General features: G+C 36.9%; 1 protein-coding gene across 5 annotated transcripts in view; it reads left to right on the plus strand.

The window, feature by feature from the left end:
* Positions 1 to 360: 360 nt before the first annotated feature.
* The window catches only part of LOC121426485 (histone deacetylase 4-like), a 66,115-nt gene continuing 43,943 nt past the window's right edge, over positions 361 to 22,532 (plus strand). For 2 of the 5 annotated variants that reach the window (XM_041622809.1, XM_041622810.1), the window contains exons 1-4: positions 362 to 1,133; positions 10,644 to 10,712; positions 11,581 to 11,783; positions 17,238 to 17,385. In XM_041622809.1, coding sequence (XP_041478743.1) covers positions 980 to 1,133; positions 10,644 to 10,712; positions 11,581 to 11,783; positions 17,238 to 17,385 — 574 coding nt within the window. In that variant the 5' untranslated portion in view covers positions 362 to 979. Of the gene's footprint in view, positions 1,134 to 10,643; positions 10,713 to 11,580; positions 11,784 to 17,237; positions 17,386 to 22,532 lie in introns of all 5 variants that reach the window. The other 3 variants (XM_041622811.1, XM_041622812.1, XM_041622813.1) reach the window with 3 other exon arrangements.

Raw genomic sequence — 22,532 nt, forward strand, 5'->3', positions numbered from 1 at the left:
CATAAGAAAAGGATATTCCTTCATTTCCTGTAGCGTTCATTCTAGATTGATCTTGAACACAATTTACGAGTATAATGAGGTAGTGCGATTCTCATATTTTAATTAAGAAATGTTTTGTTGACTTGTTTCCTATTGCAAGCTCTTTCATGATGCCTGAAGCAATTGTTTTGTTATGATTGTACTTTGGAGTGTTTTTTTTTTTCCTGGAGTGATGTCAAGCCCCATGACGTCAGAGTGTACAAGTTTTGTATGTCATCCCTCTGTGTGTGTGTGCCTCGATGATAGGTCATGCATGCTGGCATGCCAGTGTGTGTACACAGTCTGCAGTGCGTGCTGTGCTGGTCACCGAGCGAGCAGAACTATAAGGCTGATCACAGTGACAGCACCTAACTCATTTATAGTCGCGATCTGCGTGTGGGGAGGAGGTGCAAGGCTTCCTGTGCGGCACTTCGTGTTGATATGTATGTTATATAGGCTGTGTTACATTCCCAAGGATCAACAGGGTCATGCATAATTCATTTGTTTGGTATACAATCTCTTCATGGAACATGAACATGCATGATAGTGCTCTCTAGCTGTGTTGTGATTTGACTCCATCAGGGATGGAAACCTGGATGCAACTGCAAGCTTCTTTCACTTGAAGTTGCGATCTTTCACATACCGGTGATGCGATTGCTGTGATCTTTTCATGTTTCAAAGCAGAGTGATGGACTGTTATGTTTACTTTGTGTCATTATTACTGCCTCGTCTGATGTGTCGATCGGCTTTTCTCAGTGATGACCTGGTAAACACAGACCCAGCCTTCATTGAGCTCTAGAAGTTGAAGGTTTTTGGTGGAGCCATACTAAACTTGTGATTCACCCATCCCTGTGTACGTGCAGTCATAACACTTCAAACTGATTGTAGGACTTCTGCACAACTACCCTTTATTAAACTGATAGGTGGTCGGAACCGAGTGTCAACATCTTGTGGATATTTTATGAATCAGAATCGGAATACAGGAATGCCCACAGACACTGAGTTGAACCCAACACCATCGTCCTCACTAACATCAGGAATGACTGCAGCTAAGACTGCTCTTCACTACTCGTCCCCAAAGTTTAGGGGTGCTGCGTGGGGCCCAGGCATGCCAGGTAAACCTCTCACAAGTACTATTTAAATTTGCCAATCGCTTGCATATTCTTTAAGGTAAATAATCACCCTTTGTAGGCCTTGAATAGTGATGTCTTTTTAAAGGCTTTGCCACTTCTCGATAAATGTAGGGCTCATTTATACGATTTTCTATAAAATTCAAAGGAGCTAATCTGGTCCTTAATCACAGTCCTCTAAGAGTGAGATGAAGGATCAATCCTGATGAAATGAGATTTAAAACTTTCAAGAATGAATTTTTACCTTTTTTTGGAGTGAAAGTGTGCATCTTTTGTAATGAGATTTCAATCATGCAAGAGTGATTTTCCCCCTTTTTGAGTGAAAGTGTAAAAAAGATACACATTTTTACTCCAAAAAAGTTAAAAATTCACTCTTAAAAGTTTGGAATCTCATTCCATCAGGACTGGTCCCTCATCTCATTCCCAGAGGAGTGTTATTGGGGACAAGATGAGTTCCTTTGCATTTAGAGAGTGTCTACAGGAAAAATGAAAATGGTCATATCCGTGGCCAGTGAAAGGGACATTGAGGTGAATCATTAGGACATGCAAGGTCATGGCATTGGATGATGGTGGAGGTCCATGATTAATGTAAGCCCTTTTGGGGTTCAACTTTAGACTCAGACTTTAAAGAGAAATTCCAGTAGTTGCAGTTAACACTGATTTCATGAGAAAGTCTGTAAAACAAGGCTTAATTGCAAGTATATCATCGAGGATCTAGATCTGGTACAGTTACATTAACTGGACTTTGTGAAATCTTGAAATCTACGCTGAAAAATATTCACGCCGAAAATCCCCAACACAGATAAGCGCACGTGGGACAATGTATAACTATTGCTCAGGGCGTCGGGCCCGACGCCCTACCCGAATCCCGTGCTTATTTGCTGATTTCTCAGCAATTACACAATTTCTTCCAGAATCCTTTGGCACATGCGTTTTATTTATACAAACAGACACTTTAGTGGTCATTTCATTGGATTCTGTACGAACTCATTTTGATATCGTTACCAAAACTAGCATTTACCTTTAATACATGGTTCTTCCACCCATGTAGGTTTAATGTCATGGACACTGTAATTTCATATAAAAACGAATCATCAAGTTCCAATTGTATCCAGTTGAGAATTGTGGCCCAAGTTTATTTTGTGGCCTGTCTTTGAGGAAAATCAGACAAAATCATTTAGTGTATAGTGATGGCATAGTGTCTGAATACAAGATGGTTTATAATCTATTCAGTCTACTCTTACATTTACAGTACATGTACATGTTAAATTCTTTGATCATCCAACGTGAAGAACAATGTGCCCAACCCCCACCCCCTCAAAAATTGTAGAATGACTGCACCCCAAACCCTGCCAAAATAAAAATTGTTGTTTACAGTTCTTATTTGATGAGTACATTATGTGTCCTATGTCTTTTTTGTTGAGCTTATACCAGCCAGATTGGGCCGATCATCTGTCATATTAAAATGATACATAAACATATATATGGGAATTACACATGTAGACTGCTTTCATTTACCCTTCGAAAGTGTGATTACAGAGCTGGGAGGTATTTTGCTTTTAAAAGAAAACTAAATCAGTATGGCAGGGTAGAGTAATGAAAATGGCCTTGTCCTTCATGTATGCAAAGCTGTGGAAAGAGAGAAGAGAGAGAGACAGAAAGACAGGGTGAGTGTGATTAAGAGATGTAGAGAGATAGAAAGGGAAGTCTAGTTTAAATTAATTGCTTGATTATAATTGGATATTTTATATTTACTTGTGGAGGTTGGACCATGTTATTTCTCTACAGGTGGGTATTTCATAAAGCTGTTTGTAAGTTAAGAGTGATCTTAAGAACAACTTGTGAACTTTTCTTACGCTCTAAATACCGGTAGTTATCAATGAAGATTTAATGGTGAATATATATCATTCACCACAAGAAAAGGATCACCAGTCATTCTTAAAGTTGCTCTTAGCTTGCGAACAGCTTTGTGAAACACCCACCTGATTTTTATTCGTGTTGATTTTAGTTGCTAAAAAGGATCACCAGTCATTTGTAATTGTACTTAGTTGCTTGTCAGTTAGGAACAGCTTTATGAAAGCCCACCTGGAGATGGTTTTCTGTATTTATCGTATGAATTGATACTCCGCATGTGTCAAACAGCTACATGAATGCTAAAGTACCTCAAAATTGTTTTGCTTTGTTCTAAAAGTTACCTTACTTGATACTTTGCTAAGTTATGAGAAAGAAAAAAAAATCATACACACATTCATTTTTGTTTTGAAGTATTCTCATATCTGGAGTATGGCTTTAAGTGAAATGTACTGGGATAGAATAACAATGGATAATATTTCCCTTCAATCAAGATAAAATATGACTGATGAAAAAACACGAGACAATTGAAGAGAAAGATCTGGTTAATATCTTTGACGAAGCCACAAAGGTGAAGTTCACGTATGTGAGTTCAATTGCCATCCCATGATTGTAAGCCATTAGCAGCCGGGCCAGTCTATACCGTCAACCCACTTTTCTTTCACTGTTGGTGTCTGGGGGTATTTTAAATCCTTGACTTGGTCCTCTTCCAAACTCTTCCAGTTTGACGTCACGGTGCGGGGAATGACTTACGAGGGCCAGCGTGTTTTCTGTCACCCTCTCTGGATTGGATGACCTTGTGAACCTGTGTTGTGTTGTGCTACACCAAATGTTTTCTCTTCATGAGCCTCTGCACACACTTTATGCACTTGAACTCTAAAAGCTCTTAAAGGGCTTCTGGACCCTTTTTCGTCTTAAATAGTTGCGATAGAGTTTGATAACTTTACCATTATTGCTAACATGTTTTAGCCACCTCCTGCACAGAAATACCTCTTTCCCATAAAGACCACATTTTCCCCCTTGAACATAGGATCATGCACTGATGAACCTGTGTACAATGACCAACTGTTCAATCATAATAATAATAATGATTATACACTTTTATGTAGCGCTAAGTACATCAGAATGACATGCTTTACATATATTATCCCGGATTGGATTCTGGCATGCCTGCATACAATATGCTCTCTCCCGGAGTCTCTCCACTCCCTCAAAACATTCCAACAAGAGTTCAAAGACTCAATTGTCAGGTAAACTACATAGGTTTCACATCCTTTTGGGTATCCATTTAACACCTGAGTGGAGAGTGGCAAAGTGTTCATTGATGCCATGGTAGTTACCATGATGGCAAAGGTATCACAAGCTTAGATTCTTCCTGAAATTGCCCCAGGGCCATATTTTATAGACCTCGTTCACTCGGCAATCATGCTAGAAAAATTCTACGTTTGATATGAGTGACAATCCAACACCATGATTCCGCTAGCCCATACCAACAAGAACGTGTTTGTGTGAAACGGTCAGCGAGATTCACATGATGGAAATGTTTTGGGACTTGATAGTTTACTCAGAGATGTCTACAAGGCACGATAGCACAATTGGTAGAGTGAGGGTTTCACATTCTGGTGACCCAGGTTCGATTCCAGCTTGTTGGACTCGTCTGGTGTATAGGTATTAATCCTCATTACCAGGTCCCTCGGAGACGACCTTAAAGCCGTCTGTCCTCTGGTTGCTTGCTTACCTGCATTCATGCTTTCTTCAAAAGAAGGACTTCCATTTACCAGTTACAAGCAGAAAAAAACTCATTAATACAACTGAAGCTGAGATCAGATTTATAGGCTGAATGTGCTCATTGCCCACAGGTACCTATAAATTATGGAACATTAAGTGGCTGACCTGGTATCCTTTCTTATGTTCACGATGCTTATCTATGTGTTTCATATGTGAAGTATACAGATCATTTATAAAGTAAAGATGCTTTTTCAGAATCTCTTTTGCCTCAGTTTAGGGTGTAAACTGTTGGAGAACTCTAGTCAGCTCCAAATGTTGACCTTTAATTATTCCCCTCTGTAACATTAGCTTGTAGGAAGGATTTTAAGAACAAGTGAATTCTCTGGGTTTTCAAGTACGTGGACATGATGGTATACATTCGTAATTCCAAAGCTTCGTTATTCTGGAGGTTCGGATATTCCGAAGGTTCGCTAATCCGAAAGTGAAATATGGTTAGTTGTTCCGAAGGTTCGACAAAATGAAAACGAAATGAGGTTAGTTGTTCCAAAGGTTCGTTAATCCGAAAACGAAATAAGGTTCGTTTATCCGAAAACGAAATGAGGTTCGTTGTTCATTTCGTATTATGACAAACGAACCTTCAGAATTACGAACCTCATTTCGTTTTCGGATCAACGAACCTTTGGAATTACGAACCTCATTTTCTTTTCGGATTAACGAACCTTCGGAATTACGCCACAAATGTTTGGAATTACGAACCCTTTTTCGTTTTCGGATTAACGAACATCGAGGTTTAGGCAATTTACGTGTTTTGGAATTACGAAACCTTCGGAATTACGAAGTGTAACCGGACATGATTTTGCCACCCTGGAGGGCAGTATTAAAGCCTGTTTGCTTTGTCATGACTCGTTGAAAGGCTTTCAAAGCCAACTTCTAACTTACAAGTTTTGTTGTGTGTGAGGTGGTTACATGTAGACTGAAGCTGTAAATTTTTGGAGAGGAAGGACCTGACCGCATGCACTTCTTGAAATCCATAATGTTTCTGCCTGTTGATGTCATGGTGCAGAGATATAGCGAGTGTGCCAGCATCGTCGGCCCTCTTCTTTTTGTACCTGTATGGTGTGCGTAAATTGTTTTTTTTATAACCCCCCCCCCCGCTTTAAAAAAATGAAATAGTCATTAACTTCGTCAAATGTTGCATACAATTTTGATGAAATTTTCACTATTATGCAAGTTTTGTATTTTTCTGTACGTATTCAGCTCAATTTCATGATGGGGGTGATGTGACAGTAGGATTGCCTTTTTATGAATAAATTGTTCTTTTATAACCCCTCCCCCCCCAAAAAAAAAATTGAAATAGTCATTAACTTCTTCAATATGTTGCATACGATTTTTATAAAATTTTCACTATTATACAAGTTGTCACTATTATGCAAGTTTTTTATTTTCTCTACGTAATTCAGGTCAATTTCATGATGGGGATGGCCTGACTTTTATGTAGAAAGTATGGCTGCCTTTTTTAATATCCTGTTTTAATCACCTGTGACCCAGATTCAGTACACATGATTGGTCTCTTTTTATGATACCCTCAAAGAAACAAATGCCATCCTCAAAAGAAGTTGCTGGTAGAATACAAATGTTTGGAGTCGCAGATACTGGGTGATGCTGTGTGATCATGATTTACCTATCTAGATCATCCTGTAAAGGGAAAGGACGGTACTGCTTCAACAATTACTTAATGAGAAAGTCTTTTAAATCAAGGTTTGTTTGTCAGAAAAACTCAGAATATTATCATACATCGAAATCTGGTACATAAATGTAAAATTATCGTTGTAAAATCATGAAATCTTAGCTCATAATCGATAAGTGTGATGATCAACACCACAGAAAAGCATATGTGGGACAGTGTATGAATATTGCTTTGGAAAATTTGATGGAATTCCGTGCTTAATGTGCTTATTTCTCAGCAATTATGCATTTTCTTCCAGAGCTATGTTGCACATATTTTTTATTGATACATGTATACAAACACTTTGATGGTAATTTCATTGTATTCTGTTCGAACTCATTTTGAGATTGTTATACCACAACTGGTATTTATCTTTAAAGTTAGTCACAACCTGTTACATGTATATGCCTAATGGGTGTGTCATAATGCTGTTTGTAAGTTCCGAGTGACAGACTTAACAAAAGACCGGTGACCCTGTAGGAACTTATACCCCTTTCATATTGCGCTTTTCCCCCTTTCATATTGCGCTTTTCCCCGGCAAAGTACACCAGCGTAGGGGAAAGTGTCCAGTATGAAAGGTATACAGGAGAACTTCGCCGGTGAAACAGCCAGTATGAAAGCAAACCGGAGAACTTCTCTTTAATAACGTCAGAGGTCATTTTTTCCCTCCTCGAAATCCCCTGAACTGAGATTCCGCGCGCTAGCTAACTATTATTTCCGTGGCTAAATGTAGATGGCCACGCTTTATGAGCGATTCGATCATTCCATAGAGGCCAGTCTGAAAGGGGTATTAATCAACACCTACGAAAATCAGGGGGCCGTTTCATAAAGCTGTTCTTAAGTTTAGGGTGACTGTAAGAATGACTGGTGAACCTTTCTTGCATGCTAAATAATTACCATTGAACATTTAACTTATCATTTACCATGAAAATTACTGATAAGGTTCTTCATGACTCCTCTCCTGAAGCTGTTTTTTGTCAAGGATTAGCTTTATCTTATGGTCAAGAACATTTTTTGAGGGAAAAATGAGAGAAAATGAAACTGCGCTGGAGAAAAGATGAGAATTCAACAGTCACCTCATGTTTCCTATGGTTAGATATTTGTAACCAAGTAGGCCTACAATGCTTCTACCCAAGCCATGTCAAGATTTGAATTATTTTTTTTTGTCCCCTGCATAAAAAATACATTACAGACTTGCTTTGAAATAGAAATAATTGCAATGGAGATGGGTTAATAAGTTTAGGAAGGTTGCAACATTTCATAGTATGGTTTTGATGATTTGCAATTTACAAAAAAATAGTCTTTTACTTCAATTTTGATAATGATCACTTCAGGATTTGTATGAGAAATGATTAATATTTCAGTACTTGCAGTTAATTATGTGAAATTTGCTAACCTTTCAATCTTCATATATTGTCTTACTTTTTTTTCTACAATATTTGAAATCTATCTTTAAATATATATGTTGTTATCATCGCTTGACTTCAAATATCAACCAGTTCCTCTCACCCTTATACTTTTTGGAGAAGGATTTTAGATTCTTCTCTATAAAGCATGGAAAAGTCCTATGGCGGGTAAGGGTTCTTGTATGTTGTGAATTCTTGGCATGCAGTTACCTTTTCTCTTGAGGAAGTCCTACAATAAACCCTTGACCCAGAAATGAAGTGCCAGTGATGGTGTGCCATGTTTTATTTGTTGGGGCTGAAGAAAAGGGGAAGAGAATGTCCATTGAATGGCAAAAGGTTGGATGATTAGGTTCGATGTAGTAATACCACGGTCACATTTTTTCTACGGCGGCCGTACAGCGAGTAGAAAATAGCCGTTTTATCAATTTTGATTCAAACCACCTATACGTAGTTGGACAAAAAATGTTAAAACGGCTGTTTTCGACTCGCCGTACGGCCGTCGTAGAACAAATGTGACCATGGCGTTAGTAAAGACTATAGTTGGGTCTGAAAGTGGTAGCAATATTTCATGACTTCATCAGGCAAGATAATGTACAAACTTGGTTCTTTTTTACATGGTTGAGGGAAAGGTGTATGCAGTGTCAGCAAAGTGAGATTATCATTTCAGACATTAAAATGTTAGGAACAGCAGGTGCACTGTATAAGTACTGTTTAAAATGTTAAGTATGTTCTTTAAGCCTGTCACTCTTAACAAGTTGTTTAAACTTTTAAAGCATTGTTAAAACTTGTTTGAACTTTTACTAATAACTTGTCTAAATCTTTAAACAAGTTGTTTAAAACTTTAAACAACTTGTTTTTAAACTTTAAACAATAGTTGTTAGAGTGACAGGGTGAGAGAGGAATGTAATGAAAGAGGAGGATACCCAATGATATTGGAAAGTTTTCATAAGGTCGGATTTTATCCAACTCCCATACAGAAGTGACAAAGTTCATCAACCTTTTATTTTATGCATACAAAATGTTTACAAATGACATCATAAATTTAACAAACAGTTAATTTTTTTATAAAGTTACATAAGAAACTTTTTACAGGAATGCCAGTATTCAGGGCAAAGCCTAAATTCATGTCAGACCTAATGTATGATATAGAACTAGAAAGAACCCTTTTCACAAAATTGCTAATCCTTGATGATTCTAGACCTTCTTAAATTGCTGTAGTTCTATGAGGGGATTTTTTTTATTATGTGCTACCTGCCGACTGGACTGTCTGTATTTGATCGTCAGCCCCAATTTCTTTGTGAAAGAAAAAGCCATTTCAACCATTATTGTGCAAAATCTGGCTTTACTATAAATGTTTTGGAACTTCTGCAGTGTCCCCTTTTCAGTTTCTGTTTCATTTTCTTGGTGCTCATGAACAAGGCAAGTATGGCAAGCTCCCCCAAGTCTGCGCAGTTCCCCTTGTAGGCGCACACTCTTATCTGCATGTAGGGACAGTGATTTTCCGCGATCGCGGAAAACGGACGGAATTCACGGAAAAGGCCTTTTGAAACGGAAAGTGGCATTTCAAACGGAAAATCACGGAAAACGTATTTTCCCTCAAAATACACAGAATAGCAACAGAAATTACTCCAAAATAACAACAAAATGAGAGTATTAAATGGCCACAAAACCCCAGAAAACACGATCTCACTTCGCTACAATCATGACAATTCACACATCGTAACTGCTCGCGACATCAGCACACTCGATTGTACCCCGTGCGTGGCCGTACCCGGCCGGCCGGGTTGCTTGAGCTTCATATCGCTCAACTGCACGGTCGTGTGTTGCTGCCCTCTACGTTTGAAGATGTAACAGCACGATATCGTGGTCTTAAAATCCAAGATGGCGGATTGGCGAAAGTCGTTCTCGGACGATAACGATGTCCAAAAAAACCCAAAATTATCGATGAAATTTAATTTCACTGCAAAATAATGCTAATTATGTGAAAGGTGAGGATGTATGCATGCTAAATGTGATCAAAAAATTATTAAATGAACCCGCATAGATCCGATTAGAACGGATTTTATTGTGTTGTCGGTACAGTAGCAGATACAAATTTTGGCCAGTGCGAGTGTACTCGCTGTGATTTTGCTATTCAATGTGTAAACGGAATTGTCACTTTTCCGTGTGTACAAAGTCTATGGGAAAACGGAATTTCCGTTTTCTGACATGCTGAAACGGAATTTGAGATTTTCTGAAACGGAAAAGGCCATTTTTTGAAACGGAAAATCACTGTCCCTATGCATGATTCTAGTAAAAGAAGATACGCAATGAACACAGACTTTACACATGCAATACATTGACAGATATTCATTAAAAAATCCAAATCCAAATGGTGGAAAAATAGTTAATTTGGGACATTTCATGTGACAGACTCAAAATGCAGCCTTTCTCATCAAAATCCCAGAATTGAAAGTGAATAAGTGCTCAGACATGGGGTACAATTTTTTTTTCAATCTGAAAATGACTGCTCAAAGTTTTTTGAAGAAAATCCTATCTTTCTTTCAAATTTTTATGAGATATTTGGTACACTAACTCATAATAATATAAGGAACAATATTATTTGAAAGATTTTGTGAAATAAAAAGAAATTCAAGTTAAATCTTAACTCATATTGTTAGGTGCGCAGACTTGGGGACCACCATTATACGAATTATGCAAGGCAAGTTCTGAGTATTCCTTTAAACGAACACACATGTATGTATTTCTTGTAACACTATTTTCATTATTTTGCTTTGTTTACAGAAGCAGCTCTTGGTCCACGTTCAGAAGCAGTCAACATCACCAGTCAGATCAGCAACATGCATCTGAAAGGTAATGATGAAGTCTTCTGTCTAGATTTCACATGACGAACAATGTCATGAATGTGAATACTGTTACACTGTGAAAATTCTGTTTAGAATTTTAGGCACGTTGTTTAAACCCATCACTCTAGCAACAAGTTGTTCAAACTTTTATCGATGTACAACACTTTTACCAATTGGTTTATTTTATTTTTTTAATAAATGAAACTTGTTTAAGACTTTAAATTTTCAAACATCATTTTTACAGTTTACAGCAAATACAAAATTATGAACGATACTTGGGGTATAACTATAATCATTTATTACAGATAACTGAATGTAAATTTGACCATCAATTCCTTTCCTTTTCTCGTTGTTGCTGTTCTTCTATCCTTCTTCTCTTCACCTTCATTCTCCTTTTCCATTTCTTCTCCTCTTTCTGTTTCTCCTCATTCTTCTCTCCTTTTTTCCCTTCTTCTCGTCTACTACTTCTCCCCCTCCTTCCTCTCCTCCTTTTCTTTGTTGCATTCTTATACGTGCACTCAGAAATTCCAAGCTAATGAACAATGGCATATGCACATACATGTCTACATACAAATCTTTAGTGAATATAATTAAGTGCATCACTTGACACATCTAATCTTAGAGCACATCTTCTAGGTTGGTATAAAAATAACCTCAGTTGAGAATTCAAATCTATGAACAGGACCTGAATTTATAGTTCAAAGCAGTTGGAGGCCCTGGCAGTGGATGCCATTTGGATTGTTCAGAAATAAGTTCCTCTCATTATTCTTTGAGATTTGCTGTACCCCTTTGCAATTTTGTATTTCTGCTATAATATTGGAATGTGCCATCAAAAACTATTAAACTTTAAGGCCTATTTATTCAATTTTTCCCAGGTGATACAGCTCCTGGCCAAATGCCTATTGGTAGTCAGGTCCCAACCGACCATGTTGCGACCGATCCAAGAATACTGCCACCGGAATGGGTTTCGCTGCAGCAACAGCAGCAGTGGCAGCATCAGATGCTGTACGCGCAGTTCAAGAACCAGTCGGCACAGCTTACCCAGCAGCACCAGAAACAGCAACAAGATCTACTAATGGTGAGCCTTTCCAACGTACTACCGATATTCGATAGACACATCAGCTATTCCCTCTTTTAAATATAATGGTGGTTTGCCGGCCCTCGGTAATCACTGTATTGGTGTAACCTATCTGATAGTGCTTAGGCTTTATGAATCCTTTTTTATGAAATGTCACATCTTCTAGATGTTTTCTACACTAACAAAGTGTCACTTAAGTGACTTGTTTTTCTCAACCTAATAGACCTCTTGTCTTATGACTCAAACTCTTTTTATAGTTTCCTTCCAAACACCTGGGCTATATATAGCCAATATGTTTTGTAAAAGAGCTGCTTAGTAGTTTGTAATTAGCATGTATTCAGGGGTCCGTTTCATAAAGCTGTTTGTAAGATAAGAGCGACTTTAAGAATGACTGGTGATCATTTTTACGCCCTAAACCATCGCCAATGAATCTACCATTTACCACAAGAAAGGATCACCAGTCGTTCTTAAAGTCGCTCTTAACTTACGAACAGCTTTATGAGACACCTACCTGGTAGGTTATAGGGCAAGATACATGGTAAATGTGCAATATTATGTGAATTTAGCAAGAATTGAGAAGAGTGGGGCAGAGGGCAGGTAGTCTGTAGGCACGGACCCAGATTGAAACTTTGATCAACGGTGTGTCTCCACGCAAAGACTAGCACACAAAACTTGCTGTAATAAGGCCATCAGTACACAAGGCATGTGTAGGCTGCAATGCAGACCCTTTACTCGAGTGAAGAGTTTGCACAGCAGACTAGATGAAAGGGGGGGGGGGAACAGAAGGAACATATTCTACATGTAAAGTGCAAATGTATTGAAAATCAGTATCCCTTATGCCCTAGCAAGCAAAACAATATTTTATTTTGGGGGGCTCTTTTTTACAGCCTGCTGCCTACTATCTGCAACATTGGATTGCAGTGCATTGGGATTTTCCAGGGCTCTTCTGAGCATTTCGGGGGGCGAAATCACCCTGAGCCCCCATCTATTTTTTTTCCCTTGTGCCCTAGACCATGATTTTTTTTAAATTTCCTTGTAACTAAGTGCTCAAAAGTTAGTGAACCCCACCACAAAATGCACTCCTTCATGCCGAGTCCTTCACGCTGAGTGCTAATGCAGTGTCGCATACATTCGTAATTCCGAAGCTTCGTTATTCCGAAGGTTCGGATATTCCGAAGGTTCGTAATTCCGAAGGTTCGTTAGTCCAAAAACGAAGTGAGGTTCGTAATTCCGAAGGTTCGTTAATCTGAAAAAGAAATGAGGTTCGTAATTCCGAAGGTTTGTTAATCCGAAAAAGAAATGAGGTTCGTAATTCCGAAGGTTCGTTAGTCCGAAAACTGAATGATTAACTAACCTTATTTCGTTTTCGGACTAACGAACCTTCGGAACATCGAACCTTATTTCGTTTTTGGATTATCCACCCTTCGGAATAACGAACCTTCGGAATAATGCCACAAATGTTCGGATTAACGAACCCTTTTACGTTTTCGGATTAATGAACATCGAGGTATAGGCAATTTACGTGTTTCGGAATTACGAAGTGTAACCATGCAGTGTTCGGCGAGCCCAGTGAAATAAACTTCATGGGATGTAGTAGTGATATCACCTGACTTCACAATTAGCTATCTAAAACGTGGCATATTATTAAACTTGGAACACTGTAAATATGTCCATTCTCTGGTGGGGTTCACCATTTTTTTTAGCACTACTGCATAACATGACATTAAAGTGATTGGTTAACATTGGTTTGACTTTTAGAAAATCTGAGCTAGAAGGTCACACTTGTCACCTGTGTCTGTGATATGTTCCAAAAATGAAGCCCAGAAAAAATTGCGTTCGAAAATGATTATTTAGTGTTTCAAAAATTGAAATATAAAGTGACCGGAAACACCATCTTAATTTCATCCCATACACTTATGAGTACTATTTAGGTGTCTATAAGACGCCTATTTACAAAATCTGGGTTTGCCTTGTAGTTTTAGCTTTTTATTCTCAATAATGGTTGTTTTCAGGGTTTATTAGTTCTAATACATGCACTTGTACACATGTTTCATCTTGGTTTGAGAATTTTTTAAATCGGCTGCTCACAAAGTTAAACAATACCTTTAATGCAAGGCAAAGATTTTAAATATTGCTCATTTATAGTTAATTGCAAGATGCATATTGCATGAGATTACTACACGTCAAAGACAGTCAAACTCTTGTTATATCATTTTTTTTAGAAAGAAGCATGCTCTGAGAATGCATGTACATTCCTTGTCTTCCCAGAATCGATTTATCATTTAACAGGAAATGATTTGAAAGACATAAATGATGTATCATATGAATTTATGCAATTTGATATGGCTTTATTGAAATAGAAACCGAAACACTCTGCACTTTCAGTTTGTTACTAATTGATTATTCTCCATTAAGAATATCCAGGCCCGTTATTATTCTGGCATGTTATGAGATTGATACAAAAATAGACTTTTACAGGAAATTTCCACTATATCATATTGATACCCTGGTAATGTTTTCAAACAGTTCACTATCATTAATTTGCCACTATTGGATTGGGGATTTTTTTTTTATTGAAAGAGAAAACTTATTGTATCTTACATGTACCGCAAGGAAAAATGTTGGTTTTAGTTTGGAATTTGAATACTGTTTCTGTTTAAGGTACGAATTGGCAATTGTTTTCATTTTTTCTTGTTGGCTTTAGAGCTTTTTATTTAATACAGACATATGTACTTGAACATAACAAACTTTAATCTTTCTTTCTGTTGTTGCATAGTTCTTTAATTTTACAATTAGGACCATACTATAGTTTAATTCTTCCCTCATATCATTTTCAGCAGCAAAAAGAGAAGAAGAGGTATGGTGTACAGTACCTGAAGATAAAATCTAAATATTTGGTTTGCCAATACTGAAGTCAACAATACCCTCTCCCCTTTTTTGTGTAAAGGGGGGGGGTTATATGGTGGTGTCAGGTCCACAATTGTTAACTGTATTTGAGTTCATGATAGGCCTGTAAATAAACTTGGTCTAAATAATTTGTTCTCAGATTTCTGGATTTGAAATCAATAGCTCCTCAGTTTTCGAGTAATGAAGTGTTGATTGGCTATAATGGACATTTCATTGGTGTATTTTTTAAAGGTTTTGCCTATCAGTTTTCAGTAATTGAAAATGGCTAGAGCGTGTTGGCAATTCCATAGGATAATCAAACTTTTTTTGTGGACCCCTTCCCATTTTATTGCATTCTTTTATAGTGAATTGCTGAAGCCATGACACTTTTAGAGGATTACCATATGGAATTTAGAAAATACATATTGTGTATTCTGAAACTGAACTTTCAGATACATGTTTATAAATGTTGAAATAATTTTTATCATTTCAGAGTGGATATACAGTAGTGCAATGTCGTATTAAAACAATGGCGTTTGTTTTTCATTTTGATTTGATTAAGTTTTCAGTGTTTTGTTTGCTAAATTTACTCAAATTTTAATAATGAAATTGAATCTGGAAAAAGTTACTCAATAACTTTAATTTATTTTTTATAGTCTTTGCAGGAGGTGCTACCCCCACGCTGTCAATTCAGCTTATGAATTCATGCAAAGACAGTGATCAGTCTGTCTTTTGATGGTTGAGAAATGAAATGCTTGTACTTTATATGTTGTATATCCAACAACCGACACATACTGTACCTTTTGTAGTTTGCTTAAAATCATAGTTTGCTTAAAATTTGTGAACAGCACTGTTGATTTCAACTGAAGTTGTGTAGTAGTTTTTAAGTTCACAAATGTTCAAAATTTAAAACAGCCGTGCTTGATTTTTTTAAAGATATGATATTGAAAATTAATCTAGATTTCAAACACTTGTTTAAACTGTGTTGAACTACTGTAAAGTTTATTCAAACATTATTTTTACTTTGTTCGGAGGCTGGTATTTTTAAACTATACAGAGTTTCCTTTATTTTATCTTTCATATGAGTGCATGTATGTTTTATTGACTAATTCAAACTTGCCCCTTGCAGTGGTTTGTATTTATTAGGAAATGTCTCCTACCTTAACTATGTAATGTAATGTGAAGTAATGTTCGTTTGATGAACGGTAGTCATTAAAGGGATACTCTGGGCTGAAGATCATTGTGTGTAAATAAATAGAGTAAATTCACAGAGCCAAAATGCTGAAAATTTCATTAAAATTGGAAAACAAATAACAAAGTTATTTAATTTTAAAGATTTGCATCATTCTGGTAAAACAGTTCTAGGCATGTCTCCATGAATATTCATTACATGTAGGTGGTCTGATGATGTCACATTCTCACTTTCGTTATGCTATTACATGAAATCATAATTGTTTCATTTTTCATAAATGTGAAAATGATGTATCTCCTTTATTATGAAATAAGTTGCAGCAATCAATAACTATAAATGCACTTCATCAGTTGTCAATCCAATTGCTTTAGTTCTTGTTAGAAAGGTTTTGAATAAACCTAATATCATATAATAAAATACGAAAGAACGAGTGGGGATATGACATCATCAGCCCATCTAATGAATATTCATGAAGACATGCCTAGAACCTTTTCAATAAATGCAAAAAGCAAATCTTTGAAATTCAATAACTTTGATATTTGTCATCCAATTTTGATCAACTGTTCAGAATTTTGCTGTGTAAATTTTAATCTATTTATTGAGACATAAATGTCTTGAGCCTGGAGCATCCCTTTAAATCCCTTGACAGAGGCAAAATGAGAAAAGCAGTGGCATATTGCATTAATAATAATAATATCTTTATATATACGATGTCATATACCTTATACTTTTCCATTACTGAAGAATATATTTATTACATTACTTATTATAAAATCAGGTCTGTTTGCATAAAGAGTTGTGTGTAAACACAAGTAAAAAATCAATTACAAGTCCCAAATGCGCGCTGTTGATTGGTTGAAAATCAATTTGCGCAAGATTTTTAGAGTTGCGATTGATTGCAACTCTTTCTGCAACAGGCCCCATATGTGTTTTTTTTTATGAGAGGATATGGAAGTAGAGGTTTCAAAACATCATCAAGGGTGGATTGTTTATCATTTCATTTGAATGAGCAAAAAGAGATGTTTTGGGGTACTAGTCCTCTAAGGGAAGGGGAGAGTAGTATGTATGTGCACTTATGTGACATATCAGATCTTTTTTGCAATGCCATGAATAGGATCTCCAGAGCAGTTTAGAAATGCGAATATTCAAATGCTCATACATGTACTGTAACTTTCCTTGTTTATTAAACAGTTTTACTCAAACCTTTGTGATCCCATTCTTTTAATTTTCTGCTTTCATACTGTACACCCTGTACATAAGGAAATGCACCAAGGTTTCCACTCTTCTTGAAATTGAAGATGAGCAATAAAGAGAGACTTAATGTGACATCGGAAGAATGCATTATGATTTCTTTTATTTTCTGGTATCTTCTGCAGAGAGAACATTTGTTGGAGCAACAGAGACAGCTTGAGGTTCAGCAACAGCAGCAGCAGCAACAACAGCAGCAGCAACAGCAACAGCAGCAACAAGCACAGAAGCAACAACACTTGGAGCAGTTGTTGGCGAAGAAGCAAAGTAAGCAAAGTAGGTGTCATAATTTTCATTTTGTTTTACCCCTTCTCTTTGCCTTCTCAAAATCAAATCAATCTTCTAAGGGTTTGGATGTACCAGTGGAGTTAATTATATAACGGTGTTTCACAAAGGACATGTAATTATTTCCCATTTACTACTAGATGTGTGTGCTCTAAAACACTGGCACTGGTCTGACGTTCCCAGACTGGTAAAAATTGCTGTCGGGCAAGTAACTATTCAGAAATAGCCAGATTTACTGGTATGACATGACCAGTAAGATTATATCTAAACTGAAATATATTTTCTTCTAGAGATTTTTTAAATTACAAGAATGGCTCTGGCCTCTCAAAAAATGGTTCTCATGATTTATGTTGTGTGTGTACTATTTGTTGTTGTTGTTTTTTTTTTGGGGGGGGGACAATAATCATGAAAAGACAGCAAAATGAACTTAAGTCTTTTTTTATATTTTTCTTTACTATTTGGGACCAGTAAATTTTAGGTTCGGTTCAGTAAAAAAATGGAAAAACTGGGTATGTACTGGTCTGACATGATCAGGTTGGACCAGTAGAGTTATACCTCGGTCACATTTGTTCTTCGGCGGCTGTACGACGAGTCAAAAACAGTCGTTTAACATTTTTTGTCTCAGCTAAATAAAGGAGGTTTGAATAAAACTGAATAAAACGGCTGTTTTTCGACTCGCAGTACGGCCGCCGAAGAGCAAATGTGACCGAGGTATTAGTGTGGAGCCCTGGTTAAAATGTTGTTGTTATTGGATGATTTTTCGGATTTTGCATCAAAATGAAATATCTGTATTTATGTATTGTTTATAAAACCCCTTCTCAAGTGCTGAATGAGCTGAAAATTTCAGGATATAATCTTTGTCTCAAGTTTTTAATGTCCAATTACTAAATTTGTAAAGTAATTGCTCAAATTGCTATTTTAAATAAGAATGAAAAAGTTACTGAGAGGGAGCACCAAATTTGAATTTAAACAGCTCAATTAAAACTGCCAAATCCGAATTCTAATGAATTCTAATTCTAATATTAAAAAAAAAAATTATTTAGAGGTAATTTCAGTACTAAAGTTGTTTTCTAGTTCTGACTATCCCAGCTTTAAGTTGTACTAATATAAACCTTTACAAGACATCCTGCAATTTATTATATCAAAGAAAAAAAAATGGTCCTAGTCTACTTGTCAAGGCAAAGTACATATATCAGGATAGTATTTTTAGATTGAATGTAATTGTAAAGGTATGACATAAATGACATTTCTAATGTATGCATGCTGTTGGCCAAAAATGAGAAGGTAATCGGCTTTGAAAAGCTCAAGTTAAACTCAGAATGAAAATGCATTTATTCCTAGAGGTTTAACATTATAATTTCATTGTAAGAGTCAGTTTGTTATAATGATATCTAAATTTACACCTTTGACGTAATTCAGCGCAGTAGGAACAGAAATAATCTAGAATTGATTGTGAGCTTGATTTACTTGCGGACATATGTTTTTTTGATGACAGCATATAAGATAATTTTAGACGTTTCACTTCTGCGCAATCGTTTAGAGCCTAATTGTTCTTCTTTAAAAGAGATTTCATATTCTCATCTATACACTGGCGTCTTTCACCGCAAACGTATTCTGGCTAAATGTGGAAACAAAATACCTTTCCCAAATGAGATTTTCTAAAATCGTCACAACTGGACAAATACCACGCCAAATTTAGAGCGTCTATTTTGGGAGCCCTGAAACCGACTTCCCGACGGGGGGAAGGCTATTTTTAAATGCATGGATGAGCGATGCTTGAGCGCTCGCACAAACATTCGCCCACGTAGCCAGCTCGACTTGAAGCTGAGCTTAGGTACTACCCCGGGGAAAGCAAGGATCTTGTCTAGCGACACACAATATAGCTGGATGTACGCATCGCTGTGGTGGGGGCTTTATTAACCATGGCCAGGGAAGGAGAGAAGGGATGAATAGGCATCTGCTTGCTGAACTATTTTTAGTTGGCGGGGAGGGAAGTGGGAGCTAGCGAGTGAACGAGGAAAAGGCACGGGGAGTCCTTGTAGTGCTCGCATTCAAGTGCAAGGGCTAGAATTTACCAGCACGATATGAGGAGGATCGGGAAGGGAGGCAGGGGGGGGGGGGCTGGCTATGCAGGTGTACAGCTGATATGATTGAAGGAAAATGGGAGAAAAGGAAGATGAGGAAAGACCTTGGAGAAGATCGTTGAAGACAGTCAAATAAAAATACCACACAACTGTCATAGAGAATGTGCTTCAAGTAGGAAGTGGAAAGATTAATGAACCATCAATGAAAATAATATCTAGATACATGTAATGACTGGTAACATTTTTATAGCCAAGGAAAGGTTATTGATACCTGTAAATATTTGGATAGTAAAGGAATTACCTGAGAAAATAAATTATTCGGTGCTACAAACAATTTATTGAGTTAAAGCTTTGATATTGAGCAGGTTTCGCATATTATTTCCCCATAAAATATATTATTTATGTTGCAACCAAGTCTATTTCAACCCTTAATTAATTAAGCGGCCCTTGAATACCTGCAAATAATACAATATATGTAGAGTACTTATTTGAAAAAGGTTGCTTCAACCCTTGATGTCAAAAGGGGTTCGTAAATACATTGTACATGTACCTGCAAATAGTACAATACAGAGAGAACAAGGTTATCATTCTCAATTATGGATTGGTCGGCTGCATACATGTACAGGAAATTAAAGTGTTCAATTAAATAGCGGGATAGTTCTTATTAATAGCAAGCATTATTGTCTAAATAGGACGAATGTACGCTTTTAATAGGAGCTATGTCTAACATCTGAATACAAGCAAAAATATCAACTTCTTCAATCCCGTTTTAAGACATGGAGATAAAATTACGAGTTAAAAATATCTCGAGGTTCAATAAAATCAATAGTTTGTTGCCCGTTATGGGAAGCGAAGGAGCGCAGTGCACTCCCCGGCTCTCCTTCTTATTCCAGCATTTATCCGGCGTACGTCAGCAAGTCTGTTTACCTCTTTCTATTTCCAGCTCTCCTCTCCTGTCTAAAAGTGGCGTCTTTTAGCCAAGATTCATGGAAAGGCAATTATGCGCTGCTCTTGTGCTGTGACGTAGGATTGTGTTGTTGTAAAGATGAGGTTTCTCCCATTCATCGCTCTCTCGATCACTCTCCCCTCGCTGGCTCTCTCTCTCGAACGAACAGACAATCGAATGCCACAGTGAGACTCCTTTTTTATAGTCATCCAGGCTATTTTCGTCTCGCTAAAAATACATCTTCGCGATTGAGGGGGTTGGGTAGATTTGTGGTCAAGAGATGGATGTAGGAATTGAAAGTTGAGGATTTGACCGAGGAGACGGTGGAAATTGTTTTTGTCAGGTTGTTATTGGGAATGATTTAAACTTAACTCGTAAAGTCTTGTTTCATATACAATGTATGTGATCTAGAAGAAAGTTGATTTGATAATGTGGAAAATGTAGCAGGAAGCTGTCATTAAAGGAAAACTAAACCTTTGGAACAAGAAACAGATCAACAAAAGTTTGAGAAAAAATCAGTGAATAATATAAAGAAAGTTATGAGCATTGAAAGTTAAGATCATTATTGTAATGTAGATCCTCCTACTGGCAATGTGACAAAGATGTGTGATGTCACATGTGAATAACTTTGCCATTATATTTCACTTAAATTGCCTCCTTTATCACATCTATCAGTCCATGTACATGTAGATCATGTATTCAGTTTGTATCACCATAAGAAAGAGCAAAAAGAGACATTTTGGGGGTATTTTATACATGTAGTCCTTCAAAGGGAAAGTTGTTCACATGCCATTGTAATAACCTAATGCTTTTAACTAACTCATTTTTTGTCAATTTTTTCTCAAACTTACTTTGATCTTATTAACTTTGATATTTCTCTCCACACAAGCTAACTTGTTCCAAGGGTTTCATGCCCCTTTAATGTGGGGCCTGAGACTTTAATGATCATATAGCTAGACTCTGAGAAATGTGATTATTAGTTTGCATATCTGAGTTTTGTCTCTTTTGTACTTAAATATTTTTTTTGTCAGTGTACAAGGGGAAAGGGGTGTATGGAAAAAGTCTTGAAACCATTAGTACCATAGTTTCTCCGATCATTATAGCTTATTTCCTGAACTACAGCGAACATATCAAAGGAATGTGATGGCGTAAAAAACCCTGTAGAGTTGTCACATTTGTATGCAGTCCCATTCATGCATTTATATACGGAGAGGAGTGTTTTTTACCCTTGGAAAACGTTAAGAAAAATTCATATTAGCTTGCTGATTCTGGAAATTGGAGCATCTTATACCCTTTTCATAAACCTATCCTCCAATTAGCCGCCTAAGAGTAATGTGGATAATTCAATAAAAATTGCGTTCATAAACTCCGAAAATAAGCCACATTATTTTTACGAGCGCCCGTCCTGAAAAAGGTGGATAATCGCCATGACAACTGGACACGCCCCCTCCGATGCGGTTGTGTTGGAAAAGGGTGACCTTGTGACCGCACCATGGCAATTATCCGCATTATTTGGAAATGTGTTCATAAACTCAAAATCTTATCCCGATGCCGCTATTATGCGGATAATAGCAGCATCAGAGTAATGCAGATAACTCTTGTCCTCCTCCAATTTTACGACCAAATTATGCTGCTAGTAGCCGCCTAATTCATTTTAATTGGGTTTATGAAAGGGGTATAATTCTTACATGTAGATGCATGATAATCCTATTCTAATCAGATATGAGGCAGTTTACTCCCATGATGAATTTCATGATCAGGGGCCTGTAAAAACGAAGCATGGCGATTGATTGGTTAGCTGATTTCTAGGATTGACTGCATTCATTATTGTGTATGATCAGTCGTAAAAATCAGCACCATAATCAATCGCTAAGCTGTATGTCACAGGGCCCTGAACTGAATATGTCTTAAACCCACAGACATGGTTTCACTCAAGACACCTTTGTTAAAAAGGACAAGTTAACCCCAACCAAAAGTTGATTTGAATAAAAAGAGAAAAATCCAACAAGTATAACACTGAAAATTTTCATTAAAATCGAATGTAAAATAAGAAAGGTTTGACATTTTAAAGTTCTGCTTAATTTCACAAAACAATTCTATATATGCTG

The sequence above is a fragment of the Lytechinus variegatus genome, chromosome 13 (genome assembly GCF_018143015.1).
Source record: "Lytechinus variegatus isolate NC3 chromosome 13, Lvar_3.0, whole genome shotgun sequence".
Taxonomy (NCBI): domain Eukaryota; kingdom Metazoa; phylum Echinodermata; class Echinoidea; order Temnopleuroida; family Toxopneustidae; genus Lytechinus; species Lytechinus variegatus.